Below are 18,414 nucleotides of genomic sequence, written 5' to 3' on the forward strand. Positions count from 1 at the left end.
GTAACTAATTAAATGACTAAAAATTTATATGATAGTTTTGTCTCATAGTTTATTAAATTTGTCTTCTTGTTCACTTAAAGAGGGCATTCGTTGCCATCTAGTTACAGACAGATGTTCTACATTTATATTATCCTTGCTCAGCATTTCCTAAATTGTGTTACTTAAACCACTATTACTTCTGGTGGTTTAAAAAAGGTATTCCAAAAAAAAAAAAAAAAAAAAAAATCCTTGCTGCATAAATTTGAGAGTCAGCCGAATTTAACTCTTTGGAAATTCATGATGAGTATCAGTGTATAAAGATCAGCAAAAGAACTGTAGTGAAGAAACCTACTGACTTCAGATAATAAAACAAGGTAAATTAATGTGGACAGCCCTCTATCCTGCTGCAACACATAGACTTACTATATAAATTATTTTTTTTAAGTGTTCACATATGTAGCCAAGCTGGAAAGAGAAATTCCCAGGTGCCAGGAATTAAGAAAGAGAGAAAAAAATTGTGAGCTAAAAGCCATGGTGACTCGTGTCTGTATCTTGAATGTCTATTCAAAACATTATGTAAAAAGGGAAGTCACTTATGAGAAATTAAAACTTAGTGCATGTACCATACTGGTCTTTGGGGTCCAAAATTATCTCATGTAAAAACTTTAAGCAGAGAAATAAACATAACAAATTTAGGACCATTGAAACCTCCAGAGTTTGATTAAAGCAGATTTAAACTATATTATAGTGATACTTACATACCCAGAGCATGTACTATGCAGAAAAACTAACCTCCATTAAAGCTGATTCACACTAAAGAATGGCAGTCCCCTAGAAAGAAGGAATCACCTTAAGAATCAGTGAAGACAAATAGAATTAATTCCCTAAGAACTATAGATAATGTAAGTGCTATTGACAATAGAAGAATCTACAAATAATAGAACAGACTTTAAAGTTAAAAATAATGAAAAATAAAGAGGAATATAAGGAGGAAAACATGAGGAAAAACAAGGCACTGAAATTTTTACAAAAAGCCAAATAATTTCTGTATAATCAGTAATCTTAAAATTCAGATATAAGTGAGAATAGATGAATAGAAGATAAGTATTAATACCTAGAATATAGTATAGAAAGGTATCTTTTTTAAATGAAAGATGCACTTGCAAAGTCCAGTGTAAGTCTAGTAGAATTTCCAGAGCGAATAAAGATAATGGATAAGAAGGAATGTATTCCAAGGGTAATGACAAAAAGTTCCCAGAGCTGAAGAAAGACAAATCTTTTTAGATTGAAAAGATAAACTAGTTCCAAACAAATCAAAGGCAGAGGTAAAAAAAGATTGCATAATAGACTTCTTGTCAGCAATAAATGCTAGAAGACAATAGAAGCATATGTTCATAGTTCAAGGGAAAATAACTATCAACCTAGATTTCTATACTCAGCTAAGTTATCTTTCAAGAGGAATGGCAAAGTACAGATATCTGACAAGTAAAATGATTGAAGATCACCGCATACTGGTTCTTATTGAAAGAACTATTAGATAATGTGGGAGGTACATAAAGAGTAAGCAGAGGCATTTGTCAGAATTCTTAGATTTAAATAAGCATTAATTTTTAAAAACCTTTAATTAAAATAGTGACCAAGTGGGGTGGTTAAAAATAAGTGTAACTAAAATGTTGTTCGTTGGTAACATGGCAAGCAGAGGGGGAGAGTGCCAAGTTAAGTAGTTCAGATATTCTCACATTGTTCAGGAGTAGGGTAGAATTTTTAATTAATTAGATCTTAAATCACATGTGCATGTTAAAATTTCAAGCATAGCCACATAAAAATAGACATTTGGCTTTCAGACCAGTTTGTGGGGCCAGGAGAATTAGGAATCAAGAAAATGTAATCAAGTAGAAGGCAAAAACAGAAGGGAATAAAAAGTGGGATTGGAGGAGATGGAAGGAAAAAGCCTTACATGAGTAATCACAATTATGAATTGATTAAGCTTTTGTGTTAAAAGATATTTTCTGTTCTTTTAAAATCTATTAAAAGAGACACCCTGTAACATAATTACACAGAAATGTTGAAAGTATCAGGGAATTACCAGCTAAAATAAAACGGATGTGGGGGCTGGACGCAGTGGCTCATGCCTGTAATCTCAACACCTATGGACACTGAGGCAGGAGGATTGCTTGAGGCCAGGAGTTTGAGACCCCCATCTCTACAAAATAATTGTTTTAAAATACCTGGGCATGGTGGTGTATACCTAGCTTCTCCAGAAACTGAGGGAGGAGGATCGTTTGAGCCCAGGAGTTCAAGGCTGCAATAAGCTATGATTGTGCCACTGCACTCTAGCCTGGGTAACAGAGCAAGATATTGTCTCTTAAAAAAGAAAAAAAAGAGAGAGAAAAAGAAAATGAATGTGTTTGTGAATACCAATCAACATGTAACAGTCTGAGAAATACTATACCTAGGCAAATCTTGTTTAAAAATACTAGCTTAAATGACAAATATATTTTGAATACTCTTCAGATTATCCTGGGTCTGTTTACTTTTGTCTTGCATCCTTTAAAATGGAAGTCTGCAAACTTCCTTATAGGACCAGATTGCAAATCTTTTAGTCTTGCAGACCATCTCTGCTACTACTCAGCTCTGCCCCTAGGAGCATGAAAACAGCCATAGACAATACTTAAATAAATGTCATGACAGTGTTCCAATAGAACTTTATTTACAAAAACAGGCAGCCTGCCCAGAAGTCCATAGACTTCTGTTTTAGCCAGAGTTCCTTTCAAATTGAAACATGCAAGCAGTAATCCCAAATTAGTTGAGATTAAGAAGAAATATCATAAGTTTAGAAAGAAGAGCTAGCTCCTCTGTGAGTAATTCATTACTTAGTTCTAAAAGGTGATAGTGATCTTTTTAGTTTCTGTTATAAATAATTAGAAAAAAGTTTTGAACGTGAATTGCAGTTGGTTCAATTATTTTGTTTGATGTGTTCCTATGCTAAACATTAAGTACAACTAAATATAAGTATATAAGAGTAGTGTTGGTAACTTTTTTTTGAATATTTGTATTATAACCATTACCAGCCAAAATAATTTAGAATAATTTGTGGGGGTTCTTTCAGTCATACTGAGCAAAGCCAAGTAGATTAAAATTTATCTGTAATGTAATTTCAGCCATTTTCTTGATATTAGATTACAGTTACAGATCCTGACTTGATAGAAAAATCCAATTTAAATAGACAGTTCCTGTTTCGTCCTCATCACATACAGGTATGTTGCTAGTTAGTCTTTTTAAATCATCTATTATATAAAAAAGAGAGTTTCCTTTTTGTAAATAGACTATAGTGTTAGAATAAGCATAATATGTCCTTTATTTTATTTAGAATCTCTCAAATTATCAAATAATGGGAATGACAAAAGAGAAAAATATGAAATTATTTTAAAGCAGAATATTGATTTTTGCATTGATTTTGGATGTTAAATCTGAGTTGTGAAACATGGGCAGTATTTTTTTCACTTTGTCATCACTAAGGTATGTTTACATATTTAATTTTGGAAAGGAAGTATATAGAAGCAGATTTTCTAATTTGAAGTTTTGGTAGATCATGAATTTGGCACTGTCTTTTTTTTCTGGTCTTTGTTGCAAAACAGGTAAAGTTTAGCACTTAGAATTTTTGTGCTCTTTTGATTTTGTTTGACTATTTAAAATTGCTTTTTATTGTAAAATGCTTATTCTCAGTCTTTTTTATAGAGATGAAAATATTTAAGTCAGGAAAAGAAGCAGTTTTAATCAAGTAAATTTGCTTTTACTTTAGAAATGTTTTTCCCTTTATTGAGCAACAACTCATTGCCAATCTTAATAAGCTAAACTTAGGAATGTCATGAACAGAAAGTAACAATAGCAGGTGGCATAGTTAACCTAATTGCCGCATTTATTCAAATATAAAGGACAGAATAACAGTCTCTTATGAACTAAAATATCACAAAATTTATTCGCTTAACTTGGTACATTTTATTTACAAAACTAAAAAGGCCTGTTCATTCTTATTTTACTAAGTTCTAACAAAGTTTTGTTTGTACCCTAAGAATACTGAGAAATGAAACATGTCAACCTAACAATGAGCAGAGACAGAAATACCATTAAAACTAAATGCATGAATTCAAATAGAATGGTCTAGAGATACTTAGTGTCAAAGCAAATATAAATGAACTTTGGTAACACCTGAAATTCACTAGTGATTTAATAATGATAACTAAATCTTTAAGAAAGAAAGAATGAGTTATATTTTGGGTACAGTAGTCCCCCTTATCTGAAGTTTCACTTTTCACAGTTTTTTATCTGCAGTATACCATGGTCTGAAAATAGCTGAGTACAGTCTAGTACAATAATGTATTGTATTCTGAGAGAGAGAGACCTCAGTCACATAACTTTTAATAAAAATTATATTTGTTCTTTTTTATTATTCATCTCTTACTGTGCCTAATTTATAAATTAAACTTTATCATAGGTATATATGTAAAAACATCATATATATAGGGTTTGGTACCATCTGCAGTTTCAGGCATCCTTGGGGATCTTGGAACATATCACCTATATATAAGGGGAAACTACTGTACTCTTTTTTTTTTTTAAATAAAATTGAAATATAAGTAATTTTTGAAAATAATTCTACCCAGAATTAGTAACAATTTTAAATGATTTTAGTACCAAATGTTAATCTCCCATACCTCTAACAGCTTATTTTCTGCAGAGTCTGGGTTTCTAATATTTTACTGAATGTGTTCTTATTTTTTTATAGGTATTTACCAAGTCAAAGGTCATTACTAGGAAAAAAAACTTTAATTGGGCTTTTACCTATTATTTTAAAAACTCTAAAGCACTTAGCTATGAGATAGAGGTGGTTTAGATTTTGATTAAAAATGTGTGAATTATTTGGACTAATGTGCATTATTGAATGTAGTGTGACTACAATGAATGTAATTTCCACAAACCAAAAATATAAACTGGTCTCATTACTTTCACCTCATACATACATTTTAAAGCGATAAGAATGTGTTAAGTTCAATCATAGTGCATTTTTTTGTGTTTAACATTTATTCCTTCTGTTCTCATTATTTGTTTAGAAACCTAAGAGCTATACCGCAACTGATGCAACTCTGAAAATAAATTCTCAAATAAAGATAGATGCACACCTGAACAAAGTATGTCCAGCAACTGAGACCATTTACAATGATGAGTTCTATACTAAACAAGATATAATTATTACAGCATTAGATAATGTGGAAGCCAGGAGATATGTAGACAGGTATGTTCTTGAAATTCAGGTTCATAAAGAATTATCTTTTGTTTTTACTTCTATTTCCCACGACTACTTACTGAAAAATTACTGAATTTTCTGATTGTTCTTTATGTTTCTCTGTGGTACTCCTCAAACCCCAAACCTTTTGGTGGTTTCCCATTATATAATACTTAGGATAAAATTCAAAATCTGTAACATAGCCTAAATGTCTTCCATAGAGTAACTGCCACATGTCCAATACTCCAGCTTAAAATTTACCTGATCCTCCCTGACTTTCCTTATTGTAGCTACACATGCCTTTTTTCAATTCTTAGGAGGCCTTTAGCACTTTTTTATCTCAGGAACTTGCACATACTATGCTTTATCCTCAGAAAGTTCTGTTTTTCTTGGGCTAAAACTCCTGACCTCAAATCTACCTACCTACTACTACTCTTTTCTTAGATTAGAATTTTTTCCCCTCATCCTTTCAGTTGCAGCGTATATTTCTTTCTTTAACCCCCAAATTCTAAATTAGATCCTCCTATGATGATCATTCACAGCAGTCTATACTTTTTCCTTTATAGCACTTATTTTTATTGATATGTGTATTTATTTAATGTTGTTTCCTCAGTAAATCATGCATCCATGGACATTTATTTTCCATCACTGTATCCTCAGTACACAACACATGATGTCATTTAGTAAATAGTTGTTAAATAAGTAGATGAGTCAATGACTGTAAATGTGTACACCATACATAATCTTTCTTACATCGTTATCTGATATGACTCCTTAATGTTAGGGTGCTAGAACAGATGGATTAGCAGAAGAAAATTTATCAGTTGAGAAATATAGGCAAAAGTTTGCAATCTTGGGCAGAAGAAAAAAAGAAAACTTGGAGAAATTACGGTGTGTAGAATATAGGTCTTGTAAGTATAGAGAAAAAAGGTTAATGTTTTTTGTGATAAAGAAAACATTGAGCAGATATAGTGAGGTAGAACTTGTAGTCAGAAAGTAACCAAAGAAGAAACAAAAAGCAAGAGAAGAAATGGTAACACATTAAAAATTAACTTAGAGATAAAAGTTAACAAAGCCCAAGATTTGGTAGTACCAGTAATAGAAGAGAGGGACAGAAATCACTAAGTTGAACAACAAAATTTGTGTGTATGGTGGGGGGCAGAAATGATCAATGGATTGTTTGATATTAATGTATCTGTTTCATACAGTACCACATTCAAGTCAAGAAGGGATCAATATGTGAAAAGGTCAACAGATAGTGGTAGGATGTCCTTTGCTTATCTTGTTACTGCTCACTTTTATGTTTTTCATCTATTATCTTTTCAAATAGCCGTTGCTTAGCAAATCTAAGACCTCTCTTAGATTCTGGAACAATGGGCACTAAGGGACACACTGAAGTTATTGTACCTCATTTGACTGAATCTTATAATAGTCATGTAAGTGAATCAATATTTTGAAGTAAATGTCTTCTTTATATCTCATAATTTTTTGTCTTCATCAATCAATACATTTGATTTAGCTTTCCTAATCCTTCTGATTTTGCTCTGCCAATGATGTCCATGCCTACATGCATGTACATTTTTAAAAATGTAATTGAACATATTATTTATTATCAAAATTTTGTGTCTGCTGAAAAGAAAATATGCTGTATACTATACATTCCTAAAAGAAAGAAAAAAAAAAAAACTTTGGTCTTTCTGGAATATTATTCTTGTATTTACTATTTATTTCTCAGGGCTGCTGGATTAGTTTTCTAACAAACTTTGAGTTTAAGATTGCTTAATAAGAACAATTAAACTGTTAGATTGAGAATGGAACTGTTATATTGAGAATCAACAAAGACATAAAATTATATTCACTTGCTGACCTGATTTTATTATGTTAGACATTAGCTAGTATATAAAGAATAAAGAAAGCGAGTCTAGTCATTGTGCACTCATGTCTAATGTTTACTCTTATTAGGAATTTGCCCCCCTGGCATGCATTATCAGAAATACCTGTGAAACTTGATAAAAGTACAAACACTAGTGACCTACCCAAAATCTTACTGAATTTTGAATCAGATTCTTAATAGGTGGGACTGAGCCTTCCATATGCATGTATTTCATATAGAATCACCTTCACAGGTGATTCTGCGATACTGTCAAAGTTGAAACCACTGATCTAGAAAATAATTGTAGGCTTTACAATTTTAAAAAGTTCAACCTTAGTTACAAAATTGAGACTATTTTTACAAGCATAAGTATCTCTATTTAATGGATATGTTTAGTTTTATGAAATTTTTAAATTTTTATAAAGTTTATTGTTTTCCTATGCAGTAATGAAATAAGTTGATTAAATAAAATAAAAATATTATAATAGACTAAATTGACAAGTTTTATTTGAAGATTAGATGGAGAAAATCATGATATGTTGGGTGTCAGAAGATTTTCAAAGTAGGGAATGTTGTAAAATTATAAAAATCACCTTGGTTTATTAAGTCTGTTACATCTTTCCTAAACTTTTAGTATCTTTTGACTCTAGACTCATAAAAACCAGAATTTAATATTCTGGCTTTCTTCTTTGACTTATGTAATATTTAGTGATGTTGCATAGGTCAAAAAGCTAAAATATAAATCTCTAAGTGAAAAGAGACAAAGTGAGTCATTTTTGATTGGATAAACCAATAAGCCTAGGCTAAATGTACCCTATACAAGAATATGTATTTCTTCAGTAGTACTGGATAACCAGTGAGACAACTTAGGCATTTGCTGTTTATTTAATACATGCTTTTAGCAAGAAACTGTACCAAACATCAAGGACATGTTATCCCTGCTTAGAATTTTTTTTTCTCCGTAGAGAAGCTCATGGTATGCTGAGCTATATATATCGCTGGTATATTGGGGATTCTTGAATTACTTTTCAAAGTAGGGAGTATTATAAAATTTTAAATGTCACCTCCATTCTTGGAGAAAAATATTTATATGTGGTGGTCTGCCATGAGTGAGTACTACATAATAATACTCCAAATAAGTGCACAGATGATAAATGATAAGAGGATTCATATTTGTCATTACATTAACTCATGTTTATAATTACATTGTTAATAGGATTAGTGTTTATTATTACATTGCTATTAACAAATAGCTAAAGTGTCAGAAGAATTAACTTTTCCTCTTATTGTCTGAGAAGATATAAAGAATATGTGGTTGGATTTTATTTATTTTTGGATTTTATTTTTTAATGGTATTAAAGCTCAAAACTAAATTTAAACAAAAGTAAATTTAATCAATAAAAACGTGTCATTTCTTCTTTTAAGTATCTTTTGTCATATTTTATAAATTAGCGGGATCCCCCTGAAGAGGAAATACCATTTTGTACTCTAAAGTCTTTTCCAGCCACTATTGAACATACTATACAATGGGCAAGAGATAAGGTAAAAGTTTCTTTTCAAGGAATTTATTTTCTTTGAAGTAAGAAAGAAAATATTTCCAATTTTAAATAAACTTCCATTTGTAACTTTTTTCCCTCTTCTCTCTAATAGTTTGAAAGTTCCTTTTCCCACAAGCCTTCATTATTTAACAAATTTTGGCAAAACTATCCATCTGCAGAAGAAGTCTTGCAGGTAAAAATCAATACATTTTAATACAAACTTTTAACACTTTGTGTTAGTGTAATCTTATTTTCAAGTTGCCTACAAGTGATTTATTTTACTATAAAGAGAAATTATAACATTATTATTGTACATAAAAAGTGAAATGATGCATCAAGAATCTTGAAATGATGTCACAAGTGACCCTTTTTTTAGTTTGGTTGAACTATGTGAAACAGTCAATATTTGACCATGTTTGACCAACAAGACAGCAATTCAGATTCTTCAACCTATAAAGATGTGATGATAATGATAGGAGGGCTACAGATAATAAAAGGCCTTATTAGGCCATTTGGAAGTTGAAGTAAATTCTAGTGAAAATTTATGAGGGGACAGTAATCTTTCAGACTTAAAACTCTCATAATGAGAACAACTTCAAAGATATTTTCTTACTTTAACCCTGTACTAAATAGGCCAATTTTTTAGTATCAAATTTTATTCATAGCACTTCTTATAGTACGTATATGTGTAGTACTGATAACTTATATTAATAGGTAGGAAAATATGAGGATAACGTATAAGAAACCAGAGTTAAAATTTCATGTGCTATCTCCTCCCATTCCCCTTCTCCAAAAAAAGAAAGACAAAAAAGAAAGAGGGAAAAGAGAAAGGAAGGGGCAAGGAGCTTAAAGTGAAAAAAAAAGCTTAAAACACGAGCTGGCACATCAAACTTTGTCTAATACTTTTTGAGGGTGGGGTTGTATATATGTGTTTTTAATTGGAAGTATATTAGTTCTTTTTTTTTCGTTTCCCGTTCTAGAAGATACAAAGTGGACACAGTTTAGAAGGCTGTTTTCAAGTTATTAAGTTACTTAGCAGAAGACCTAGAAATTGGTCCCAATGTGTAGAATTAGCAAGATTAAAGTTTGAAAAATATTTTAACCATAAGGTAAGTATGCATTGTGAGCGGAGACATTCGGAAAAGGTCTGCCTTTGCTCATTTAGTTATTAAGAAATTAATCTGAAACGTATGCTCTTTCTTTCAGCAAGCTTTTCAGAAATAACTAGTAAGTTAAGTGAGAGAAGGTGCTGGGCACACACCTAATTTATCTCTGAATGTTACTGATTAAGGAATGCATTTAAATTCCACTCGTTCGCTTGTCGGTTGTGCATTATACTGATCCCATCCCTTTGTGCACAAAGTTGGGTTTTATATAGGGTTTCCTCTAGAGAATAAGTAATGCATTTCATCTGTAGACTGAAAGAAATTTGTTCAGAATAGAAGCAAGAGACTGAGAAAATAGAGATATTCAGTCAGAAATTTCATTGGAATTCTGCCTTTTCCACCCCTGATAATCAAATTTTATGTCTATTTCCTTATCTGTAAAATGGAGATAATAAATTAGTACCTAATACATAAGGTAGTGGTGAGGATCAAATGAATTAATACTTGTAAAGCATTTAGAACAGAGCCTGGGACACTTAAATAATTACTAAATATTAGCTGTTATTCTTACCTCGAGTTAACATACATTTGCTAGAAGGTGTCTTGCACTCTCTAGCCTTTCCCTCTCTTCAGGCTTTTACCTATCAGAATATAAATTAAGTTCATTTTTTTAAAAAAAATCTTCGGTTACACTTACCCTGTCTTTTCACTTTCATCATGGCTCTGCACCTTGGAAAAGTGGTCTGTACTACTCACTGTGACTACCTCCTTATCCAGTAAATGTGACTTCCTTCTCCCTTGCTATTTAGATGATTATTATCAGTGACCTCTTTATTTCAAATTCTGAAGAAAGTTTTAGTTCTTACCTTCTCTCAGGTTTTTTTAAAAATGTTTTTCAGTTGAAAAAATTCAGCCATTGAAATGGAGAGGAAATAACATAATGAACCCTAATGTTATCATTAATTACCTATCACCCCAGTTTAACAATTATCAACTCATAGATAATCTCATTTTGTCTACACTCCCACCTATATTCACCCTCCCCCAGATGATTTTGAAGGAAATCTCAAACATCATATTATTTCAAAATACAAAATACTGTGTATTTTCTGGTATCATTATTTAAGGATTAGCTCTTTGAAAAGAGCAGAGTGATATGTAAAATATGCCATCATTTGTATAAGAAGGAGTGAAATAATCTCTATTTGTGTAGGTACTTCCCCTAAAAAAACTACATAAATATTGATAGAAAATGATAATGGAGATTCTTCCAGATATGGGAGGCAGTGAAGGGAGAATGGAGAGATGGAATACAAGCGTGGTTGGGAGACTTCACTGTATATCTTTTAATGTGGTTTGATTTTTGAAGCATGTGCATCTATTAAATACACATAAAATTTTTTAATTTTTATTTTAAAAAAGTTTTTTACCTTAGATAATGTTAAATAGTGAGTTTTTTTAATTCATTTTTTTTCTTTAGGCTCTTCAGCTTCTTCACTGTTTCCCTCTAGACATACGATTAAAAGATGGCAGTAAGTATAACTGTTGAGAAGAAATTTTAATGTAATTTATTACTGGCTACATACATTGAAAATAATATTTGTATCTTTTTGTTAGGTTTGTTTTGGCAATCACCAAAGAGGCCCCCCTCACCAATAAAATTTGATTTAAATGAACCTTTGTAAGTATTTATATCTAGTTTTATGTGCATCCTTCATTGTAAATTTTTTAACTGTAAATTGCAGAGGGAAAACCTCAGGCTCTTTAATGTTATTTCATTCCTACTAATCTAAGAGTTGACAAGTCATTCTGTCCTACAAAGCAGCTACAACCCTTCTTCCCACAAAAATGTGAATCCATTTGTTTACATTGTAAATAACCTCATATTTTATAATAAATATCTACTCTAAGATAAAACCAAAATCACCTCTTTGCCTTTATCCGTAAAATAAAATGACAATAAATGTTTCTATATTTAATGAAGCCAGTATATAAGGATCTTTAGTTATGTGGAAGAAAAAATGATTACTGAATATCTGCCTAAATAATCTCAAATTAGTTTTCGAAGGAGTTGGTCTCTACATGAATACCTAGATACACTATGTTAGCTACACATTAGATTAACACTTAATGCACTTAGCTTGCCTTTTACTAACCTTCTTTTTAACAAATAACTTTATGCTTAATTTTCTTACCTGGTTTTTGTTTTCGGATTCCAGTCACCTTACCTTAACTACTTCTACTATAAGAATTAACGTTTTTTTTGTTTTTAAACAAACTTGTTTGCTTAGTTTGAACCTGACATACACTCTTTAAGACCAAATGTACAATATTTTCTTATGAATTAAAATGAATTTTTTTTCACTAATCTGATTTTTGTCTACTTCTGGCCACTCAGTTCTATGCCTAATTATCACTGCCTGAATATTAGTGTTTTTGAGGGTAAACATTTGATTTCTCTTTTATAACTTCTGCAATGTTTTGGTCTAGACCAGAATTTCATTGTCTAACTTTTTAAAAAATAATCCTGTAACAAAATTCTGAATTGTTTTTCTTCATATCATATTTTAAAGGCTATAGTTCCTAATGAGTTAAACATCACCTTTAAAACTATGCATTCAGACTTTGCTTTATTTTTTAATTTCAAAAGGCACCTCAGTTTCCTTCAGAATGCTGCAAAATTATATGCCACAGTATATTGCATTCCATTTACAGAAGAGGTAAGATACTCTTTATGTCCTACCAAGTGATAAAAAACCAGGTTACAGTTAGGTGTCTGATCAGCTGATTGTATCAAAATATGTTTACAGGTTATAAGAATCAATCGTTTTGATATAAAATTTTTATTTTGTTGTATTGTTGCCCCTTCCAACAGAGCAGAAACTAAAAGCTTATTGCAGTATTACTAAGTAGATGAAAGGTGAAGTTTTCTCTCCAAATTTAGGTAGGGAAAAAGCAATATTTGTAAGCCATACTTTATTTTTAAAATATTTATAACCTGTTCATCAATTTCAGCTATCCAAATTATTCTGAAAAGCCAAAGTGAACCATTTCTTAGCAATTTAAAAATATTCCTGAGAGATTTTCTTTATTAACATTTGTTTGACATATTTTGTTGTATTAGTGCTTTCAGGGAATCTGAAAATGCTCCCCTGTATTGACATTTCTTATCCTTATCATCATACCCATTCTCTTAGACATCATCTTCATTGATTAAGATAAAGGGTCTAATACAGTTTTATTTGAAAGGCAGATCTGCATTAGTGAATTTTTCTTCACAAATGCATATTAGAGCTACATAAATTACTACACTTTTAGGTAGAGTAAATGGAGAAATACGTACTGGGTACATAATTAACACTGGCTATTTGAGATCCAGATAAAAATGCTTGCTATAGATTAATCCTTTTTGGAATTAATACAAATCAAATACACCATAAATGTCTGGTAAAAAATGGCATTCAGTCTGATATTCTTTTTTTGAGAAGAGTGGTAGTTTTGTGATAAGAATGGTAGTTGACCTCAGTTCTTCCTAAGTAGCTTCTTAATAAGGAATGTGGATCTGATAGCCTTAAATTCATCTAAGTTCATCTTGAACCATTTAAGTATTTTCTTCTTAAGTTATGAATTTCATTTACTTATTTATTTTATATCTTGAGTATAACTTTGTGCAGGAAACTTTATAAAAAATTGAAGCTAAGGAAATGATAAAGATAATCCCTGATCTCAAGGCACTCAGTCTTATATTCATAACCACTCCTAAAACAACCTTTTTAGTAATTTGAAGAAAGAACTAAGATTTTAAGTTTTCTGACTAACAGAGCAGTCCCCAACCTTTGATGGGTTGGGGAGGAGGGGAGGGAGACGGAGCTCAGGCAGCGTTGATGCAAGTGATGGGGAGTGGCTGTAAATACAGAGCAGTTTCACTTGCATGCCTGTGGCTCACCTTATTCTGTGCAGCCTGATTCCTAACAGGCCACAGACCCTTACCAGTCCGCAGCCCAGCGGTTGGGAACCACAGGACTAATTTGTACTGTTTCATCCCTAACCACCCTCCTAAGAAACTTTATGGGTGATATTTTTATAGAAATAAAGGTAAATGTCTCAAATGGATGTGGTGTAAATATTCAGATGATAATTATTCAAATATTGTAATATGATTAAGGAGCTTTTATAAGATGTTTTTAGCTTTGGAATTCAGATATAGAAGAATATCTTTTTTGATTACTTTTTTAAAAAACAGGACTTATCAGCAGATGCCCTCTTGAATATTCTTTCGGAAGTAAAGGTTCAGGAATTCAAACCTTCCAACAAGGTATGTTTGAAAATCCATTCATTTAGCAAACAGTTTTTAAACTTCCACTTGTATCCATAATGCTGAACCTGGAAAATACCATAATGAACAGTTCTTGCCCTTGTGGATGTGATATTCCAATGGGGTGGAGATGGACTATAAACAAAAATACCAATAAGTATATAATATTGCAATGTGAACCTAAGTGTTAAGAAGAAAAAATAAAACGGAAAAGAAATAAAGAATGATGGAGACCAGGCATGGTGGCTTACACCTAATAATCTCAGCACAATGGAAGTCCCAGAGGGGAGGATCATTTGAGGCTGGGAGTTCAAGACCAGCCTGGGCAACACAGTGAGACCTGGTCTCCACAAAAAAAATAAAAAAGTAACCAGGCGTGGTGGTGCACGCCTGTAGTCCCAGCCACTCTGGAGGCTGAGACAGGAGGATCACTTGAGCCCAGGAGTTCAGGTCTGCAGTGAGCTATGATTGCGCCGCTACATTCCAGCTTGAGCAACAAAGCGAGACCCTGTTTCAGAAATAAAAACAGTGATGGAGCTAGTGCCATTGGAAGGGTAAATCCTCTCTGATGATGCTAACATTTGAGCAGAAACCTGCAGGAAGTGAAGGAATGGTAAAAGCAATACAAGCAGCAGGGACAAGTACAGAGAAAAGCCTTGAAGGGCTTTTAAGGCCAGAACTTAAAAGAGAATATGTAAGGGGGAGAATGATAAATTGTGAGATTGGAGAGGTCGTTGGGGTTATGATAAGTACTATGTGCTTTACTGAGAGATGAGAAGCCAGTGGAAGATTTTAAGCAGAGGAACAAGATGATCTGACTTACATTTAAAAGGATGGCTCTGGCTCTTATGTTAAGGATGATTTTATGTGACCCAAGAGAGAAAGCAGGAAAGGCTGTTGAGAGATTGCAAGAGTACAAGGCAAGAGATGATAATGGTTTGAATGAAATAGTAGGTAACAGGAAAGTGATGATAAAGGGTTGGATTCTGTATATATTTTACTGCAACCCTGAGAGGATTTCTAAGAGATTGGAATTGGAGTATGAGGAAAAAAAGATTGTTATTTTCTTAGTTGAAATTACAAGCAAGTTTAGTAGCTCGGAGTGGAGGGAGTAGAAAGATAAAGGAAGTTAAGAGCAGAGAATAAAGGTATGAAATAATTGCCCAGGAGAGTGGGAAAATCACTTATTAGAAGATGTAGTAAATTTGCAAGACCCACTTAAAGTTTATCTGCTTGATGTAGTCTACTAAATGTAGCTGGAGAGAAGATCATTCATTACCTTTTCTCCAGCCACATTTAGCTGTTTGGGAGCTATTGTACTACAGAATAGATGAAAAATTGGATATAACTGTGGTTGGGATTTTGCGAGGCAAATACGTTAGAAAGAGAAAGAGATAAGGGAGTATTAGTAAAGAAGGGACATGAAATTTAGGCAGTGTAAGTAGGAAAGTCTGAAAATGTGAAATATTTTTTATATGATCACTATATACTTATCTTGTATGCACTCTAAAATCATCCACAAAACAACCTTGTTTTCCCCTTACCGTTTAACTATACCCAAAAAGATGGAGTAATGATTGTCTCCCTGCAAAATTCAAGGAAGAAGCAGTGTGTGCAGTCTTCAATTCTGCGGTTTTATTTTTGGGAAAAGGAAGACGTACAGGCAGTTAATTTTGCACATGTAGATGGGTTTGCTGAATGAAATGTTCATGACTTGTAGCCTATAAAGCATAAAAATATAGTAGGGATAGACAGAAGTCCCAAAGAAAGAAAGTTGTTAGCCCATCTTTCTCATGGACAAAACTCCTCCACAGAAGTCAAGCAAACATACTTCAATAACTTTACTGGCCTTTATTGCTCTTGCTTCAGTATGTTTTCTGGCTTGCATTGCTTCTATATCTGTGTCAAAGTTTGGAAGTAATAAATTTTCCTGAGCAATTTAGCTACAGTTTTAACATGAATTACAGAGTTTTTAACAACTCCCTAAAGCAGCTCATACAAAGCTTCAGGTTTGCACATCTAGTTATAGATGTCACAGCCAAAAATATTAACTAGACATTCTAGCAAACAAAAAGTTTTTGCTTCCTTGACTCCTTAATATTTCTTACATACTTGTAATAATGTTTCATATATAAAAGCATGATCTGAGTATGTTTTTTTAAAATAAGAAATAGTACTTTAATAGTACCGTGGCTTATGCTTGTAATCCTAGCACTTTGGGAGGCCCAGGCAGAAGGATCACTTGAGGCCACAAGTTCAAGATCAGCCTGAGCAAGGTAGTGAGACCCTGTCTCTACAAAAAAATTTAAAAATTAGCCAGATATGGTGGCGCGTGCCTGTAGTCTCAGCTACTTGGGAGGCTGAGACAGGAGGATCATTTAAGCCCAGGAGTTTGAGATTACAGTGAGCTATACCACCACTGCACTCCAGCCTTGGTGACAGAGCAAGATCCTGTCTCAAAAAAAAACCCAAACAAACAAAAAAAAAAACAGTGCTTCAGTGATGACGAAGCTAGTTTCTTGGTTTGAGAATATTAACTCCAGTGCCCTCATGGAAGGTCTAAAAAGTCATTTCTTAATGATAAATTACTTCTGGTATGCACTGCCTTACTCGTGTTAAACTTTTTAGATAAAGGAAGACATTCTTTAGGAAAGAACTTCCTGTCAGCAATCAATAAATATTTAAAGGATGCCCATAATAAATATTTTATGGATTTCTTCAATTTCTTTGGTAATGTTAACCAGCTGTGTGCTAGTTAGAGCTGTGCCACTTGATTTTAAAGTAGATTTATCAGAATCACAAACTGTTGATTAATATTAACTTTTAATGTGTAATTTTAAAAGAGATCTATATGGACTAAAAGCGTATGAGCTATTCAATAAGTATTTTTAACACCCACTATGAACAAGTTGTTTTAGATATATTGTAGTTCTCTCAGTGAACAAAATAGATCAAGATCCCTCTTCTCACAGAGTTTACATGCCAGTCTGAGAAGATAGGTAATAAAGTAAACAAATACATAAATAACAACATTACTTACTAAAGGAAGGTGTAAAATATGTTGGACCATAATAATTAATAATCTGATTAAAATGCATGGAGGAAATATTTTTATTTGTGATTTATTTGATAAAACAGATAAGTGGTAACCAAAGTTAGATACGGGATATAACATTAATAAAAAATATATTCATATATTTAAAGGTGGTTCAAACAGATGAAACTGCAAGGAAACCAGACCATGTTCCTATTAGCAGTGAAGATGAGAGGAATGCTGTTTTCCAACTAGAAAAGGCTATTTTATCTAATGAAGCTACCAAAAGTAAGGGAAAACCTTTATAAAAATGTTTTGAACCAGATGGGTTTTTATTTTCACTAAACTCTATGCCCAAAAGTTTGTGGGATTTAATAATAACAGCAATAATAATACTGATTTCATGATTATATGAAAGTCATTGTTCATCTTTGACTAAATTCATTTTCCCCACCATTGCCCTACCCTAGAATGTTGAAATACAATTCTCCCAAATCACTGCTTTGTTGTTCTTCTAATTGTTTTAGTCCTTCTCATGATGAGCAGATCTAAAAACAATGAGTGAATAGCTCTGTTTTTAATGAATTAAAAATTCAGTTTAATGAGGTTTTCGTGGAGACAAATCTTTAGACAGACCCAATTAAATCCCCTTAGGATTAAAGAACCATAAACAAAACTCTTCTTAGATTCTTAGTCTCCATAATTACCAACAGAGAGAATATAAATGAACCTATATACATCCTTGCTAATATGGTCTTAAATATCAAAAGTTAGGAAAACTGAACTTAATTCCTTAAAAACAGAGCCATTCAGTCATCTTTTTAGACCTGCTCTCCATCTTTTTATTACATTAATCAGTGGTTCCCAAACTTCTGGTATTTTATGCATGAACCAGTATTTCAAGAAAAATAATCTAAAATAATAATAATTAGAATGATTTTGGGAACCACTGATCTACAAAGCTTTCAGAAAGATACATATTTTTATTTGACCAACTGACCCTATTCTTAGTTATCAGAGGGAAAATGTTTCAGAGTAGGATTTATGGAATGAATTTTTGAACAATAACAAATGTTGACTTTTGTATTATTAACATAAACCACTTGATAGCAGACTGCGGTACATACCTTTCTTATTTTACTGTTTATTAGCTTTTTTAAATATAGAAACTTTTCTTATTTATTGGTATTTAAGCCGTTTTCATGTCCTTCAATAACTTCAGTTGCCTTGATTTTTCTTATATTTTTCAGTCATTTAAAAACATGAAAGGAGTCTTTAAAGTATT

At 32.2% G+C, this 18,414-nt stretch overlaps 1 protein-coding gene across 1 annotated transcript in view; it reads left to right on the forward strand.

Annotated features, from left to right (window-relative positions):
• Positions 1 to 18,414, forward strand: part of UBA6 (ubiquitin like modifier activating enzyme 6) — a 60,434-nt gene that overhangs the window by 35,467 nt on the left and 6,553 nt on the right. The window contains exons 18-28 of the mRNA XM_069456835.1: positions 3,159 to 3,236; positions 5,091 to 5,272; positions 6,594 to 6,699; positions 8,589 to 8,678; positions 8,787 to 8,867; positions 9,655 to 9,783; positions 11,261 to 11,312; positions 11,398 to 11,461; positions 12,431 to 12,500; positions 14,024 to 14,095; positions 17,300 to 17,417. Of these exons, the coding sequence (XP_069312936.1) occupies positions 3,159 to 3,236; positions 5,091 to 5,272; positions 6,594 to 6,699; positions 8,589 to 8,678; positions 8,787 to 8,867; positions 9,655 to 9,783; positions 11,261 to 11,312; positions 11,398 to 11,461; positions 12,431 to 12,500; positions 14,024 to 14,095; positions 17,300 to 17,417 (1,042 nt within the window). The remainder of the gene's footprint in view (positions 1 to 3,158; positions 3,237 to 5,090; positions 5,273 to 6,593; positions 6,700 to 8,588; positions 8,679 to 8,786; positions 8,868 to 9,654; positions 9,784 to 11,260; positions 11,313 to 11,397; positions 11,462 to 12,430; positions 12,501 to 14,023; positions 14,096 to 17,299; positions 17,418 to 18,414) is intronic.

The sequence above is a fragment of the Eulemur rufifrons genome, chromosome 24 (genome assembly GCF_041146395.1).
Source record: "Eulemur rufifrons isolate Redbay chromosome 24, OSU_ERuf_1, whole genome shotgun sequence".
In the NCBI taxonomy this organism is placed as follows: Eukaryota; Metazoa; Chordata; class Mammalia; order Primates; family Lemuridae; genus Eulemur; species Eulemur rufifrons.